Genomic DNA, 18,010 nt, shown 5'->3' with positions numbered 1-18,010 from the left:
TTCGGGCCTAGACCCTTCTTCAGATTTTCTGAAGAAGGGTCTAGGCCTGAAACGTCAGCCTTCCTGCGTCTCTGATGCTGCTTGGCCTGCTGTATTCATCCAGCTCTACACCTTGTTATCTCAGATTCTTCAGCGTCTGCAGTTCCTACTATCTCTGATGGAGAAACTCAGCAGGTCTGGCAGCATCTGCGAAAAGAAAACAGTTAACATTTTGAAAAAAAAGAGGGTAACTGGACTCAAAATGTTAATGCTGCTTTCTGTTCACAGATTCTGCCAGACCTGATGAGTTTCTCCAAAAATTTCTTCTTTGTTTCAGACTTAGCCAGTCTTGCCTACATCCCAAAAGGAATAAAAAACCTTTGAAAAAAAATCCAGTTTTTGAAACATCTACAATAAACATAGTCATATTCATTATTTCAAACAATCTTTAGCTTCATATACTATTTTGCTGTGCTTGCATCGGAGAAAAGGAAGAGAAATACGAAAGTGAAAATACTAAGAGCTTTTGGATTAGGGCACTCATATTGATTCCAACCTACAGCAAAGAAAAAAAGCACATTAGCTGGGGAAACAGTGATGTGGTAAAGTATCAATAATCGCACAAAATCACCTGGTTCACTGCCATTCTTTCTTTAGTCTGGCTGCCATGACTCTGTATCCAATGGTCGACTTTCAACTACCTTCTAAAATGACGTAGTAAGCCACTTAGACTAAGGGCAATTAGGAATGAGCAACAAATGCTACCTTGCCATCAACGTGCATATCTCATGAAAGAATTTAAAAAAAACTAGCTGTTTAGTACATTGGTAGCAGTTTATTTTTGTTAAGTTATAAGATCATAGCAAATATAAGCAGGAAAAGACAAATCACTCCATCCAGCCTGCTCCACTATTGGTTGAGACCATGGCTGATCCAACTGCAGTATTAATTCCATTTTCATACCTTTCATATCTACCTCATCAAAATTCTGTTTAACTCAGCCTTGAATATATTCAGTGACTTATGAAATCCACTGGGGATGTGAGTTAGAAATTACTCTTCTCAGTCTGAAATGGAGATCCTTGACAAGGTGGACGTGGAAAGGATGTCTTGTGGATGAATCCAGAACTGGGGGATCAGTTTTAAAATTTGGGGGAGCCCTTTAGGGACAGAGATGAAGAGAATTTTTTTTTCCTCTCAGAATCTTATATAACAATGTGCCACACTATGCTGACAGGTTCCCCTTAATCCACCCTGCTTCTTACTTCCTCAAAGAACTGAAATAAATTTGTCAATTATGATTTCCCTTTCATAAAACCATGCCTGATTGTGCCTGTGATTTTCTAAATGTCTTGCTATCATCTTTAGGTATATTAAAAAAAAGGACATTGGGATAGTGCAGGAGAACCAGCCAAAGTGGTGATGTCACTGGACGAGTAATCCACACACCCAGAATAAAGCTTGAGGGTATCCACCAGGGCTGACAGTGAAATGTGAATTCAATAAATCTGGAATTAAAAGTCAGTCTAATAATGACAACTAAACCATTCTCAATTGTTGTAAAAACCCATCTGGTTCCCTAACATCCTTGAGGAAAAGAAAAAATTGGTACCGGACATTTGCCTGCGTGGGTGCAGCCCCAACAACACAACAAGCTTGACACTATCAAGGACAAAGCAGCACACCTGATTGGCACCATACCCATTTTCTCCAACACAGACACTCGGTAGCAGCAGTGTGTACTATCTAAAAGATACACTGCAGAAACTCACCAAAGATCCTCAGATAGTACCTTTCAAACCCACGACCACTTCCACCTAGAAAGTCGAGGGCAGCAGATATATGTGAACACCACCATCTGCAAGATCCCCTTCCAAGCCACTCACCACCCTGACTTGAAAATATATCGCTGTCCTTCACTGTTGTCAGGTCAAAATCCTGGAATTCCCTCCTTAATGGCACTGTGGGTCAACCCACAGCAGGTGGACTGCAGCGGTTCAAGAAGTCAGCTCAGTACCACCATCTCAAGGGCAAGTAGGGATGGGTAATAAATACTAACCCAGCCAGCGACGCCTACAACCAACAACAATGAATTTTTTAAAAATCCTCACATGGTCCAACCTACACATGGCTCCAGATCCATAGCAATGTGTTGGAATTTTGACAACCCTTTAAAATTTAAGCAAATCATTCAGTAGTACCTAACAACCACAATGTCTGACAAAAGGAATCTAACTTTGTGGTAACCTGGGCACCATCCCCAGGTATGTACTGTCCCATCAATGGGACAGGACCAAACACATAAAAGAGCAAGTATCCTTGGGAGTCCTCAACATTGATTACAGACTGCATAAAGACTCGTGACATCAGTTCAATTACTTCCTGTCTTCTGCCTCCCTCCCTTTTTAAGACAAGGATGTTACATTATCCATTTCCTTCTCAACTCCAGTAATTCCTGAAAGATCATCACCAATGTCTCCATAATCTCTTCAGATCTCTCCTTGACAGCTCTGGCGGGCAGTCCATCTAATCAGTGATTTGTCTGCCTTCAGACCTTTCAGTTTCCTTAGCACCTTCTTTTTAGTAATTACCACTACACTCACCTCTGCCCCCTTGCTCTCTTGAAGTTCTGATATACTGCTACATCTACTGTAAAGACTAATGTAAAGTAGCTATTCAGTTTCTCCACCATTTCTTTATTCTCCATTACTACTTCTCCAGCTTGATTTTCCAGCAGTCCAAGTCCACTCTTGCCTCTATCTTATATTTTAATATATCTAAAAAAACTCCTGCATACTCCTTTTATATTACTAGCTAGCTTATCCTCATATTTCATCTTCTCTGCCATATTGCTTTTTTTAAGTTATCTTCTGCTTGTTTTTAAAAGGGCTCCCAATCCTCTGGCTTCCCACTAATCTTCACCACATGGTGTGCTTTTTCTTTTGCTTCTATGCTGTCCCTGACTTTCTGGGTCAGCCATGGTTGTCTTGTCTGCCCACTTGTATGCTTCTTCTTCCTTAGGATGAATTTCTGCTACCTCCCGAGTTACCCTCAAAAACTCCAACCATTGCTGTTTCAATATCTTCCCTACTCAGCTTCCTCCTCCAAACAACTCTGGTCAGCTCCTCCCCTCATGTGTTTATAGTTACCTTAACTGTCCAGCTGATTCATCAATGCCTTTCCCTCCATCGTTAAGGTGAGAAGTGGGATGTTCGCTGATGATTGCAATGTCCAGCATTAATTGCGATTCCTCAGAGATTCTGAAGGAATCTGTGTAATGATGGCCTGGACAACATTCAAACTTAGGTTGAAAAGTGGCTAGTAACAACTGTGACAAACAAGTGCCTTGCAAAATTCATCTTATACAAGAGAGAATTCAACCACCTCTCCTTAATGTTTAACAGTGTTACCATCACTGAATCCCTTACAATCAACATTGTGGGGGTTACCATTAACCAAAAAATGAACTGGACTAATCGTGCAAACACTGTGGCTACAACAGCCAAAGGCTAGGAATAAATCAGTGAATAACTGACCTCCTGACTTCTTAAAACATGTTCACCATTTAAAAATCAGAAGTGTGATGGAATATTCTCTAAATGCCTAGATAAGTAATACTCCAAAGTTCAAAGAGCTCAACACCATCTAGGACAAAGTACCTCATTTGACAGGCACTCCATCCAACAGATTGAATATTGACTCCTTCCCTGACCGATGCGCAGTGCCTACAGTGTGTACTATCTACAAGATGTGCATTAACAACTTATCAGATTCTTTAAAGCCTTCATCACCTTTCAAAAATGCAACCTGTATCACCTGGATGAACAGGGGCAGCATGCACATGAGAACACCACCACCTGCAAGTTTCCCTCCAAGCCATGCAACATCCTATTACCTATATGGCTATTCCTTTACTGTTTCTGGATTAGAATCCTGGAACTCCCTAACAGCATTGTGGATATACTTACAACATATGGATTGCAGAGGTTCAAGAAGGCACTATTCGTGACCCCTCAGATACCGAAGCAGTCCATGTCCAAATGTAGGCTTGGGCTGACAAGCTGCAAGTAATATTCATGCCGCACAAGTGCCAGACAAATGACCATCTCCAATAAAAGAACCTAACCATCACCCTTTGATATCATGCTTATTCATTTGAATTACTGCTGCCCATTCATCAACTCTATGCCATGTTTACCAATCTGACCTTATTGGCTGGTTCACTCAAATGTCTGTATGCTCCATCCCTTCCTGTCACATTCTGGTTACCATTAGCCACATCACTACCCTGCATTTATCCCAGTACCACATCAATTCCCTGCAAACGAGTCAGCATCGCCACAAAATGTGGTTCTTATACTATCAATAAGGATCCTAGTGGAGCCAGATAACTCATTGATACATTGTAGGTGGCCAAAATTTTAAAATTGTAATTTTTTTTACCAAAAAGCTCTATTGACCAAAACAAGATATATAACCAAAATATGCCAAAAAATGAGGCATGGTAAGGATCAGCCTAAGAACATTATTGCAGAAATATGCCCATGGCTGGTAGTTACAATACTGCATAAACAAGAAAAATATTTTTCTGCCCATGTATGGAAAACAGCTGTGCCAACATGAGAAAATTAATTAAAGGTATGGGTCTCAATCGGAACAAAAGTAGATTGGAGTGAGAAAGATCCCAGCAGCACCCAAAGCATCATAATGTTATCTTCATCAATTTCATTTTCTCATGAGAAGCCAACAACGTTATCTGTATGTGAAAAGTGAAAATACAAATCCGATATTTTGCATACTACCTGATTCATCTGGAGTTTCCTTTGATTGGATCAAGAGTTTAGTGAGCACTATAATTAACACACGCTTCTAAATATATAATCTGAAATCCCAAATTTAATGCATTTGATTAATTACCTACTACAGAGGATGGAACTTCGGCGTATGTAGTGTTAACAACTTGGTGCTTTGAAATGATGGTTGGAAGTGTGACAAGGGTAAACATTAAAAGAAATATCACAAAATTCAACAAAACCAGAAAACGAAGAAAGGAAAAGTAAGATCGGATTCCAGTGCCAAATTTGCCTGCAAGACATAAAGAAAAATTAAATCAATTCAATAATTCAATATTGTATTGAAACATACTTAGGGTAAATGCTGAAGTTATTCCCTCTTGTGGGAAAGTCTGGAGTCACCCATTTAAGACAGATGAGGATGAATTTCTTTCCCTCAGAAAATAGTGAATTTGTAGAATTCTTTATTGCAGAGGGCCATCAAGGTTGGGTTGTTAAGTATATTCAAGGCTGAGATAGACAGATTCCTAACCACTAAAGGAATCTAGGATTATGGGATTAAGTAGAAAAGTGAACTGAGGATAATCAGATCAACCCATGATTTCACTGAAGGAAGCACTGGAGGAGCTCACTGGAACAGGCTCAATGGGTTGAATGGGCTACTCTGCTGCTACATCTATGATGTAAAAATCAGCTAGGAATACAAAAACAGATGAAGGCCATTTTGAACCTGTTCTGTCATTCACATACATACTGGGTGACATGTACCTCAATTCCATTTACCTGCCTTGATTTCATGTACTTTAATATATTTACCTAACAAAAATCTATGAATCATACCTTTAAATTTTCAATTGACCTAGCCTCAACAGCCAGGTATACAAGCTTAAAAATTAAGTCCTTCAAGCCTGTTTTTTCTAAATTCAGGGGACAAATGTGTCGTTGGCTGGCCAACATTTATTGCCCGGCCAACATTTATTGCCCATCCTCAGTTGCCCTTGAGAAGGTCGTGGTGAGCTGCCTTCTTGAACTACACAGTCTATGTGCTGTAGGCAGACCCACAAAGCCCTTAGGTGCCATTCAATACAATTATGGCTTATTTGTTGGCATTTCATATTCCATAATCCTATCTATCCCCAATAACCTTCAATTCCCACAGTTTAACGACAACCACCTCCACCTTAAAAATATTCAATGACATTGTCTCTGTCTTTTGAGAAGGAGAGTTTGAAAATTGCGAAGTCCTCTGAAAGAAAAAAAAATGCTCTTCATCTCCTTAAGAGAGCAACCCCTGATTTAAAACAATATCTTCTAGTCTGTACTCATCACAACAGTAAACATCATTTCTACATCCATCTTGTCAAGATCACTCAGAATCTTATAAATATCAATCAAATAACACCTTGGTCTTCGAAACTCTGGTGAAAACAAGCCCAGCTTGTCCAATCTTTTCTATTAAGACTCCAGATATTCCGGATATCAAACTAGTAAAGCTCGTCTGAACTGCCTCCCACTTACATCCGTCCTTAAATGAGGAGACCAAAAACTGCGCCCAGCATTCAAGATGTGGTCTCACCAAGCTCTGTAATATAGAAGCATAACATCTTTACTTTTATGTTCAATTCCTCTCATGATAAAGATTAGCATCCCATTAGCCTTCTTTATTACTCAGACTCAGGCTCAGACATTTACAGCACAAACAGGGGCCATTCAACTCACCATTTCTGAGTCGGTCAACAAAGGTCTTACTATACTGACCCCATTTTCCAGATCTTGGTCCCCAGCCTGGAAGGTTTTAGCAACGCAAGTGAACATCTAAATACTGCTTAAATATTACAAGAGATTTTGACTCAATCACCCCTTCAGATAGTGAGTTCCAGACTCTTATTATCTTCTGAGTGAAAAGAATTCTCAATTCTTCACCTTCCACCTCGCACCTTAAATATCTGCTCTCTGGTTATTAACTTCTCTACCGGGGAGGTGATGGCCCAGTGGTGGTATCACTGGACTGTTATTCCAGAGATCCAGATAATGTTCTGGGAACCTGGATTCAAATCCCACCATAGCAGATGGTGGGATTTGAATTCAATAAAAAATATCTGGAATTAAGAATCTAATGATGACCATTAATCCATTATCAAAACCCATCTGGTTCGCTAATGTCCTTTAAGGAAGGAAACTTCCATCCTTACCTGGTCTGGTGTACATGTGACTCCAGACCCACAGCAATGTGGTTGACTCCAAACTGCCCTCTGGGCAATTAGGGATGGGCAATAAATACTGCCTAGCTAGTGATGCCCACATCCCGTTAATGAATAAAGAAAATAAAACCTGTAGAGTAAATGTCTTCTTATCCAATCTATCCATGCCCCTCATAATCTTAAACATCCCTATCAAGTTCCCTCTTAACCTTTGCTAATCCAAGGAAAACAACCATAACCTATGCACTATTTCCTCATAACTAAGACCCTCCAACCCACACAGCATCTTGGTGAATCTCCTCTCCACCCTCTCTGGTGCAGTCACATCCTTTCTAAAATATGGTGACTAGGAATGCATGCAGCACTCCAGTTATGGTCTAACCTCTGTTTTGTATAGTTCCAGTATAACTTCCTTGTTCTTGTATACCAGTCTCAGCTAATAAAGGAATGTATCAGATCCGCCTTCTTAACAGTCTTCTCTACTTGCCCTACCTTCAGGGATCTATGCGTAATAAGGCTCTTCTGACCTTCAGTACTTTCCAGATTCCTCATGATTTTGAAAACATTTACCAAAATCTCCTCTCGAAATTTTCTTTATAAAGGAGAACATCACTAGCTTGTACCCAAGTAACTGGTTTCCAGGGATGAGGAATTACATTCAGTTAAATCTTTTCTGCAGACTCTCTAAAACGTTTGCATTCTACCCTTGGTTCAATGTCCAGAATTCGACACAGTATGCCAGTTGAGACCAAGTCAGTGTTATGCAAATGTTCTCATAACTTGCTTGTTTTTGTACTCCAGCTACTATTGTTAAAGCTCAGGATCTGATTTGCATCACTAATCACTTTCTTAATCTGCAGTGCCACCTTCAAACTAATTTGTATATACAGATTTTATAATTTACGTGCTTCACCTTTAGGATGATAAATATCTATCTCGTAGTATTTCATAACAAATATGCGATTACAACCTGACAATCAAATCCCAGCCACTTCATGAACTGAAGTCCTCTTTCCCTTAGAAGGTAAACAAACTAGTCTCACATTTCACACCTATCCACTTTTTTTAAAAAAAGAACTCAAATCAACAACATTTTTAAAAATGAGCTGTTAACATTTTATCAAAACAGACTGATGCAATTCAACTGTTTAGCTGAATGATAATTCAAAATTTCTCACCTTCAATATCATGAATGTCTGTTTTCCAAAGATACAGGCTGGATAAACGCTCCTTGACAGTTTGAATAAATCTTGCCCTTTTTCTAAATAGACGGCCTTGATCGTATTTTGTTAACATGTATGTTTGATAATCTGGACTAGCTCTGAAAAACGTGAAAGAATAAAACTTTTAAATTAGACACACATTAACACGTAAAGAAACTCCACCACATACACTAATTGTGGCCTAATCCAGGCTTAATACTGACCCTTCGCTTTTGTGTGCTCTGCTGAGATCTAAAATCCAAGAATTTTCTGATAGCTATCCCTTTTGCAGCAGTAACTTCTCTGGAAATGCTGTCAACACAACATATGCAATAATTCCACTGAAACTCCATCAAGACTACAGCAGAAAAACAGGAACAACTCAAAGAAGGCTTTTTTTGGCAAAAGTTTTCAATAAATATTCCTAAAAAAAATCTTATAGGTCTACTTCAACTGTAAGATGCGCAGAAATCCTGAGTGACAATGAAGTGTTCCTAATCTTAATAATCATCACAGCATCAATGTTCGCAACTTTCCAAATTAGGTTATAAAAGGAGAGAATACCAAGGTGAAGAGTTACATAGCAGTAACATAACTACCCAACCTCAAATTTGTTCCAAACTAGAAGGTATGTCTTGGTTTTCTTCAATGGGTCAAAGCAGAGAACAAGAGGGTTGATTTGTTTTATTATTATGTACCAAAATACAGTGAAAATTATTGTTTTCTGTGCTAACCTGACAAATCATACCTTATAAAAGTACATTAGGATATTGGAACAGAATGTAGAATATAGTGTTACAGCTACAGAGAAGGTGCAGAGGAAGTCTTTACAGGGCACTTAGCTTGGAGTAGCTATTGGGAAACCCCATAACAGCAGCCAGGAGGCAGGGAGGGACACAGTAACTGGTAAGCTGCAAGAACACTGGGAGAATCTTCAGTATAACTCTTGTTGACATCTCAACTTCAGAAGTTGAGAAAAGCTCCAGACTGGTGAGTACTGGGCACCTGACAATTATTGGTTAATCCTTTTTTACCTTATAGATTTAGAGCAGTAGGAACTTAGTTACAGTTAACCTTTTCATAACCTTAGGGATAGAGCAAGAAGTCTAACAAAATAAGACTAATAATTCTAATCTAAGATGTTAATTGTAAGTTTAACAGATGTCAGGAGAGGTCAGCTGAGTGGAATGTGCAATTTGTAATATGTGGGGAGTCCTGGGCACTGCCAGTCCCAGTTGACCACATGTGCAGAAAGTGCTCCCAGTGCAGAAACTGGGGCTTAGGGTCTTGGAGTTTGAACAGCAGTTGGAGACACATGGCAGATCCGCAAGGCTGAAAGCTATGTGGATAACACATTTAGAGAGGTAGTCACACACGAGCTCATAGGACTAGAAGAAAGAAGAGGACAGGTGACCACCAGACAGTCCAGAAAGAACAGGCAAAGGAATATAGTCAGAGCCAAGCTTCTGGCACCAGGTCATTGAGTTGTACAGCATGGAGACAGACCCTTCAGTCCAACTCATTCATACCAATTGATATCCTAAATTAATTTAGTCCCTTTTGCCAGCATTTGGGCCATTTTCCTCTAAACCCTTTCTATTCATATACCCATCCAGATGCTTTTTAAACGTTGTAATTGTACCAGCCTCCACTGCCTCCTCTAGCAGCTTATTCCATGCACACCCTCTGTATGAAAAAGTTGCTCCTTAGGTCCCTTTTATATCTTTCCCCTCTCACCTTAAACCAAAGCCCCCTAGTTTTGGACTCCCCTACCTTGGACAAAAGACCTTGGCTATTCACCTTATCCATGCCCCTCATGATTTTATAAACCTCTGTAAGGTCATCTCACAGCCTCTGACGCTCCAGGGAAAATGGTCGCAACCTATTCAGCACTCCTTGTAGCTCAAATCCTTCAACCCTGGCAACATCCTTGTGAATCTTTTCTCAACCCTTTCAAGTTTAACAACATCTTTCTTATAGCAGGGAGACCAGAAGTGAATGGAGAATTCCAAAAGTGGCCCAACCAATGTCCTGTACATGACATCCGAAGTCCTATACACTACACTAACCAATAAAGCTAAGTGTACCAAATGCCTTCTTCACTACCCTGTCCTCCTGTGACTCATCTTCCAAGGAACTCGAACCTGTACAGCAAGACTTCTTTGTTCAGCAACATTCCCCACAACACTTCCATTAAGTGTATAAGTCCTGACATCTCACATTTATCTAAATCAAGCTCCACCTGCCACTCCTCAGTCCAAGGTCTGATCAAGGTCCTGTTGTACGCTGAGGTAACCTTCTTCACTGTCCATTACACCACCAATTTTAGTGTCATATGCAAACTTACTAATCATTCCTCCTGTATTCACATCCAAATCATTTATATAAATGACAAAAAACAGTGGACGCAGCACCAATCATTGTGGCACATCGTTGGTCACAGGCCTCCAGTCCAAAAAACAATCTTCCACGACCACCCTCTGTCTCCTATCTTCAAGCCAATTTTGTATTTAAATAGCTACCTTTCCCTGGATTCCATGTGATCTAACATTGCTAACCAGTCTACCATGCAGAACCTTGTCAATGACTTGCTGAAGTCCATATAGACAACGTCCACCACTTTGCCTTCATCAACCTTCTTTGTCACTTCTTCAAAAAACTCAAGCAAGTTAGCAAGCACAAAGTCATTTGACTATCCCTAATCAGTCCTTTCCTTTCAAATACATGTAAATCCTGTCCCTCACATCTCCTCCAACAACTTACCCACCAGTGACATCAGGCTCACTGGTCTGTAGCTCCCTGGCATTTCCTTGCCATCTTTCTTAGATGCTGCCACATTAGCCACCTTTCATTTTTCTGGAAACTCATCTGTGGCTATCAATGATAAAAATATCTCAGGAAAGTGCCCAACAATCACATCCCTAGCTTCCCACAAAGTTCTGGAATATACCTGATCAGGTCCCAGGGATTTATCCACCTTTGTGTGTTTTAAGACTCCAGCACCTGCTCCTATATAATATGAACACTTTTCAAGATATCACTGTTTATTTTTCCAAGTTCTCTAGTCCCTATATCCTTCTCTACAGTAAATACTGAAGCAAAATACTTGTTTAGTATCTCACTCATCTCCTGCGGTTCCACACAAAGATGGCCTTATTGATCTTTAAGAGGCCCTATTCTCTCCCTAGTCACTCTTTTACCCTCAATGTATATGTGGAATCTCTCTGGATTCTCCTGAACTCTATTTGCCAAAAAGATCTCTTGTCCCCTTTTTGTGTTCCTGATTTCATTTGGGTATAATCCTACTACACTTATACTGCTCGACTGATTCACTCGATCCCAGCTGTCTATCCCTGCCATATGCTTCCTTCATTTTTTCGACCAAACCCCCAATTTCTCTACTCATCCAGCATTTCCGACACCTACCAGCCTTGCCATTCACACTAACAGGAACATACTGCCTCTGGACGCTCATTATCTAGTTATCGATAGAACATAGAACTGTACAGCACAGGAGAAGGTCCTTCGGCCCAAAATGTTATGCTGAACATGATGCCAAATAAAACTAATCCCTTCTGCCTGCCATTGGTCCATATCCCTCCATTCCTTGAATATTCATGTGCTTATCTAAAAGTCCTTTAAATGCCCCTATCATATCTGCCTCCACCACTACCCCTGGCAGTGCGTTCTAGACTCCTACCACCCTCTGTGCAAAAAACTTGCCACTCACATCTCCCTTGAACATTCCCCCTCTAACCATAAATGCATGTTCCCTCATATTAGACATTTCAACTCTGGGAAAAAGATTACGACCGTCAATCCTCTCAATGCATCTCACAATTTTAAGGACTTCTTTCAACTCTCCTCTCAGCCTGCGCTGTTCAAGAGAAAACAACCTAAGGTTTTCTAGCCTCTTCTTATAGCTCTTACCCTTAAATCCATGTAGCATCCTGGTAAACCTCTTCTGCACCCTCCCCAAAGCCTACATATCCTTCCTGTAATGTGGCAACCAGAATTGAACGCAATACTCTAAGTGTGGCCTAACCAAAATCTTATAAAGGTGCAACATGACATCCTAGATAGTAGGAACTGCAGATGCTGGAAAATCTGAGATAACAAGGTGTAGAGCTGGATGAACACAGCAGGACAAGCAGCACCATAGGAGCAGGAAGGCTGCCAAGCAGCGTCATAGGAGCAGGAAGGCTGCCAAGCAGCATCATAGGAGCAGGAAGGCTGCCAAGCAGCATCACAGGAGCAGGAAGGCTGCCAAGCAGCATCATAGGAGCAGGAAGGCTTCCAAGCAGCATCATAGGAGCAGGAAGGCTGCCAAGCAGCATCATAGGAGCAGGAAGGCTTCCAAGCAGCATCATAGGAGCAGGAAGGCTGTCAAGCAGCATCATAGGAGCAGGAAGGCTTCCAAGCAGCATCATAGGAGCAGGAAGGCTACCAAGCAGCATCATAGGAGCAGGAAGGCTTCCAAGCAGCATCATAGGAGCAGGAAGGCTACCAAGCAGCATCATAGGAGCAGGAAGGCTAATGAGCCTTCCTGTTCCTATGATGCTGCTTGGCCTGCTGTGTTCATCCAGCTCTACACCTTGTTATCAACATGACATCCTGACTCTTGTACTCAATCCCCAACCAATAAAGGCAAGCATGCCACTACAGTTTCTTTATCACCCTATCTACTTGTGTGGCTACATTCAGGGAGCTATGGACTTGAACCCCAAGATCCTTCCGTACATCAATGCTGTTCAGAGTCCTGCCATTAACTGCATACTTTTTCTTAACATTTGATCTCCCAAAGTGCAGCACCTCACACTTACCTGGATTAAACTCCATCTGTCATTTCTCTGCCCATATCTGCAACTGATCTATATCCCGCTGTATCCTTTGACAACTTTCTACACTATCCACAACTCCACCAATCTTTGCAACGTCTGCAAACTTACTAACCCACCCATCTACATTTTCATCCAAATTATTTACATGTATCACAAAGAGCAGAGGTCCCAGGACAGATCCCTGTGGAACACCACTTGTCACGTTACTCTAGCCTGAAAAACACCCTTCCAACAATACCCTCTGTCTTCTATGGGCAAGCCAATTCTGAATCCATGGGAATTCTTTAGTCAGGGGAGCAGGCTTTTCTGCAGCGTGACTCCAAGATGGTGTGTTGCCTCCCTGATGCCAGGGTTAAGAACGTCACTGAATGGCTGCAAGGCATCCTGAAAGGGGAGGGTGATGAGTTAGAGGTCATGGTGCATATTGGTACCAATGATATGAGCAAAGTAAGTATTGAGATCTTGCATCAAGAATTTAGAGAGTTAGGCAGTAGATTAAAAAGCAGGACCTCAATGTCTGTGATCTCTGGATTATTCCCAGTGCCACATGCTAGCAAGTTTAGAAATAGGAAAATAGGACAGATGAATGTGTGGTTCAAGTGTTGATGCAAGAAGGATGGTGTTAAACTCCTGGATCACTAGTAATGTTTTTTGGGGAAGATGGGACATCTATAAATGGGACGGTCTACACCTGAAACACATTGCAACCTGCATCCTTGTGATGAGAAAACAGAAACAGAAATTGCTGGAAAAGCTCAGTAGGTCTGGCTGCATCTGTGGAGAGAAATCAGAGTTAAGGGATCACTTGACCCATAACATTAACTCTGATTTCTCTCCACAGATGCTGCCAGACCCGCTGAGCTTTTCCAGCAATTTCTGTTTTTGCTTCTGATTTACTACATTCAGTTTTTTTTTCAGTTTTTATCCTTGCAGGTAAGTTTGCTAGTGCTGTTCGGAGGAGTTTAAAACTGGTCTGGCAGGGGGAGGAGACACAATATTGATGAAACAGAGACACAGCACTCCACAGCAAAGGAAGCAAATCAGAGTGAGTTCAGCTACATTGTATCAAGTGAGTGAGGCAAGGCTGGATGGTCTTCAATGCTAGGAGTGTAATAGGTAAGACTAATGAGTTAATGGTATGCGTTGATACATGGAAGTATGATATTGTTGCCATCACAGAAACATAGCTGACGGAAGGCTGGACTAGTAACTCAACATTCTGGGGTACAGGATCTTTCTGTGAGACAGAGGAGGGTGTAAAAAGGGTGGTGATTGAAATAACTCCACAGAGGCTGGTATCCCATCACCAAGTCACCCTTTATTTACACGTGCCTAATATTTGACACTGGTCCACCTTTCTCAGAGCCAATAGTCAGGGTAAACAGAACTTCTGACACTCCTGTTTATATCTGTCAGCCAGGGCTCTTTGATTGGACCAGGTTAACAGCCCAAATCAGGGAACTCATTCTATGAGGTCCACCTGGCTGATCTCATTACAATCGCTACAATGATGTAGCACTATTAATTAAGGAGTCAATTACTTCAATATGGGGAGATAATATCTTGGAAGGGTCCTCAAACAAGGCTATGTGGGTAGAATTTAGGAATGTTAAGTGGGCAGCTACTTTCCTGGGAGTGCATTACAGGCCCCCAAAGAGTCAGTGGGAAATAGAGGAACAAATATGTAGACAGTTCACAGAGGTGTGTAAGAGTAGTAGTTATACTAGGGGATTTCAACTTTCCCCAACATAAATTGGTATAGTCATACTATTAAGGGTTAAGAGGAGGCAGATATCTTGAAATGTATCCAGGGAGGTTTTTTTTTAAAATCAGCATCACCATCATCATTGGTCCCTCACAGACGAGAATGATTCTCTTCCACCCTTGGGGTGAGTCCGTAGGTGGCTGTACAGACCAATGAGGCTGTATTACACTTGGAGCAGGTGCTGGTCACTGGAAGAGGTAGGTGGGGCATTGGCGTGGCAGTAACCTCCTTTCGCCGTTTTCACTTAGCTTCCATTTTCCCCAATGGAAAGTCTCCGGGAGCTCGACGCCTTCCTGGACGCTCCTCCTCTGCTTGGACTGTCTTGGGCCAATGATTCCCAGGTGTCTGTGAGAATGCCACACTTCACCAGTGAGGCCTTGAAGGTATCACTGAAATGCTTCCTCTGTCCACTGGAGGCTCGCCTGCCATTTCGAAACTGGCAGTACAGCACCTGCTTCGGGAGTCTCAGGTCAGTCATGCGAATGATGTGCCGAGCCTATCATAACCGATTAAGGGCGTTCAATGCCACAAGCTGGGGATGTTGGCCTGGTTGAGGACGCTGGTGTTCATGCATCTTTCTTCCCAGCGAATTCACAGGATCTTGCACAGGCAGCGTTGGTGGTACTGCTCCAGTGCCTTTAGGCGTCTGCTGTAGACAGTTCATGTCTCAAAGCCATATAGGAGGGCAGGAACCATCACAGCTCTGTAAACCATGATCGTGTCAGATCTGATGTTGTTCTCGAACACCTTTCCCTCAGGCAGCCGAAGGCTGTGCTACCACACTGGAGGCGTTGCTGGATTTCTTCATCAATAGCTGCTCTGGCCAATAGGACACTTCTGAGATATTGGAAGTGGTCAACGTTCTCCAAGGCCACTCCATGGTCCTTGATGATCAGGTGTTTGCTCTACACTGCCAGGCCAGGTTGATGGAGGACCTTCGTCTTGTGGATGTTCAGAGGGAGACCCATGCTCTCCGTAAAGGTGCTAACCATGGTCTAGAATACACCCTCTGAGATTGCACATACACAAGCATCATCTGCATATCGCAGCTCAATGACACTGGCTGGGGTGACTTTGGTTTTGGCTTGAAGGCAGCAGAGGTTGAATCATTTCCCACAGGTTCAGCTCCACTCCAGTAGAGAACTTGTCAGCAGCGGGATAAAGCATTGAAGCAAGGTTGATTGAGAACTGTATTGGGGCGATGAAACAGCCCTGCTTGACACCAGTCCAAACTGGGAATGGGTCAGTGGTGGAGCCATTTCTTATTACATCATCGTGGAGTGGGCAAAGGATGGTGACAAACTTCATGGTGCAACCAAAGCAAAGAAGGACACCCCATAATGCTTTCCAATTGATGGTGTCAAAGGCCTTTGTAAAGTTAAAGTAAGGCATGTTCAGGGGTAGGTTATTTTCACTGCATTTCTCCTGCAGCTGTCGCACGGTGAAAACCATGCCCGTTATGCCCCTCTGTGGTTGAAAGCCACACTGCAACTCTGGGAGGAGTTCCTCAGCCAGTGGGAGGAGACAATTAAAGAAGACCTTGGCGATGACTTTTCCAACAGTCGACAGCAGGGAGCCTCCCTTGTAGTTACCACCATCGGACTTGTTCCCTTTTTCAAAAATACTCACAACTGTGGCATTTCAGACCTTTTCAGGTATGCTCTCCTCAAAGGCAGACAAGGGCATGTAGCTGTGTCAGGGGCTCTTTGCCGCCGTACTTCAATGCCTCAGCAAAGATTCCAGCTCTCCAGCAACCTTGTTGTTCTTAAGCTGGTGGAGGGCCTTCTCTGCTTTGTGCAAGTCCGGGGTGTTGCTGAGCTCATGGTGTGTAATATGCTGCAGGATGCATTCAAATACACTCGGAACAACAACAGAGCCCTGGTTGAGAAGGTCTCTGAAGCGCTCCCCCTGTGTTTTCTTTTTGTATCGATTCATCGAAGGCCGAACAAGGGACGGCGCAGTGGCGGATCTGGTTCTGGGAAAAGAAGCCGGAAAAGTGTTCGATGTGGCAATGAGGGAACATATTTGCGAGTGACCACAATACTGATGGGCTCAAATTTGTTCTGGACAAGGAAAAGATGGCCTACAAAAGATGGTTTTGGAATGGGGGATGGCAGATTTTATTAAAATAAAGGACGACGTGGCCACAGTAGACTGGGAACAGCTCCTTGTGGGTAAATCTACAATGGAGCAATAGAGGGCATTCAAAAAAGGAGCCGGAGAGGGAATAGGTTCAACATGTACCCTCTAGAGGAAAATGTAGGAGCATTAAATTCAGAGAAACCTTGATGTCTGGAGCAATTCAGGACTGGATAAAGAAGAGTAGGCCTTTTAACAATTCCATAGGGAGGAATTCAGTTGCGGCCCTAGAGGAATGCAGCAAGTGCAGGAGGGTACTTAAGAAAGCAATGAGAAGAGCAAAAAGGGACATGATAAAGGACTTGCAAACAGGATTAGGGAGAATCCCAAGATATTTTGTAAATACATTAAAGGGAAGAGGTTAACCAGGGAATGGGAAGGGTCCATTAGGGACCAAGGGGGCAACTGTGTATGAAACCGCAGGATTTTAGAAGGGTGTTGAACGAATACTTCTCTTCAGTCTTCACTCTGGAAAAGGAGAATGAAGTTGCGGAATTCAGGAAAAGGGACTGAGGAACTTGCACAGTTTGATATAGGAAATGGAGAGGTATAACAGACTCTGTTGGGCTTAAAAAAGACAAATCCCCTGGCCCAGATGAATTGCATCCCAGGCTACTGTTGGAGGTTAGGCAGGAAATTGCAGGGGCTCAGACACATTCCTCTCTGGCCACAAGCTCCCACATGGGAGACCAATTAAGAAGTTAAAGCACATGGAATTGAGGGAAACTTGGCAAGATGGTTCAGAAACTGGCTTAATAATAGGGCACAAAAGGTAGTGGTAGAAGGCTGTTTGAGTGACTGGAGGCCTGTGTCCACCGGCGTACCACAAGGATCAGTATGGGACCCTTATTGTTTGTTACATACATAAATGATGTTGAGGTTGGTTGGCTCGCCGAGCAGGTTTCTTGTTTCACAGACGTTTCGTTACCATGCTGGGTAACATCCTCAGTGCAGCCTCCGATGAAGCATTGGTGTGTTTTCCCGCCTGGTTTTTAAACTCTGGAGTCCGTTGAGCTGGATTGCCTCACTTCTGGTTTTCCTTCGTAGTGGAGTGTATATGGGATCGAGTTCTATGTGTTTATTAATAGCA

The 18,010-nt window shown here is 42.3% G+C and overlaps 1 protein-coding gene across 1 annotated transcript in view; it reads right to left on the bottom strand.

Moving 5' to 3' along the window:
* The window catches only part of LOC109938457 (transmembrane channel-like protein 7), a 103,778-nt gene that overhangs the window by 59,128 nt on the left and 26,640 nt on the right, over window positions 1-18,010 (bottom strand). Inside the window, exons 3-4 of the mRNA XM_048609836.1 lie at window positions 8,152-8,294; window positions 4,897-5,064 (exon numbers count right to left, since the gene is read on the bottom strand). Coding sequence (XP_048465793.1) covers window positions 4,897-5,064; window positions 8,152-8,294 — 311 coding nt within the window. The remainder of the gene's footprint in view (window positions 1-4,896; window positions 5,065-8,151; window positions 8,295-18,010) is intronic.

This window comes from Rhincodon typus, chromosome 21 (genome assembly GCF_021869965.1).
Source record: "Rhincodon typus isolate 14 chromosome 21, sRhiTyp1.1, whole genome shotgun sequence".
Classification (NCBI taxonomy): domain Eukaryota; kingdom Metazoa; phylum Chordata; class Chondrichthyes; order Orectolobiformes; family Rhincodontidae; genus Rhincodon; species Rhincodon typus.
The sequence above is the reverse complement of the archived record's forward strand: the minus strand, read 5'-3'. Positions and strand labels throughout refer to the sequence as shown.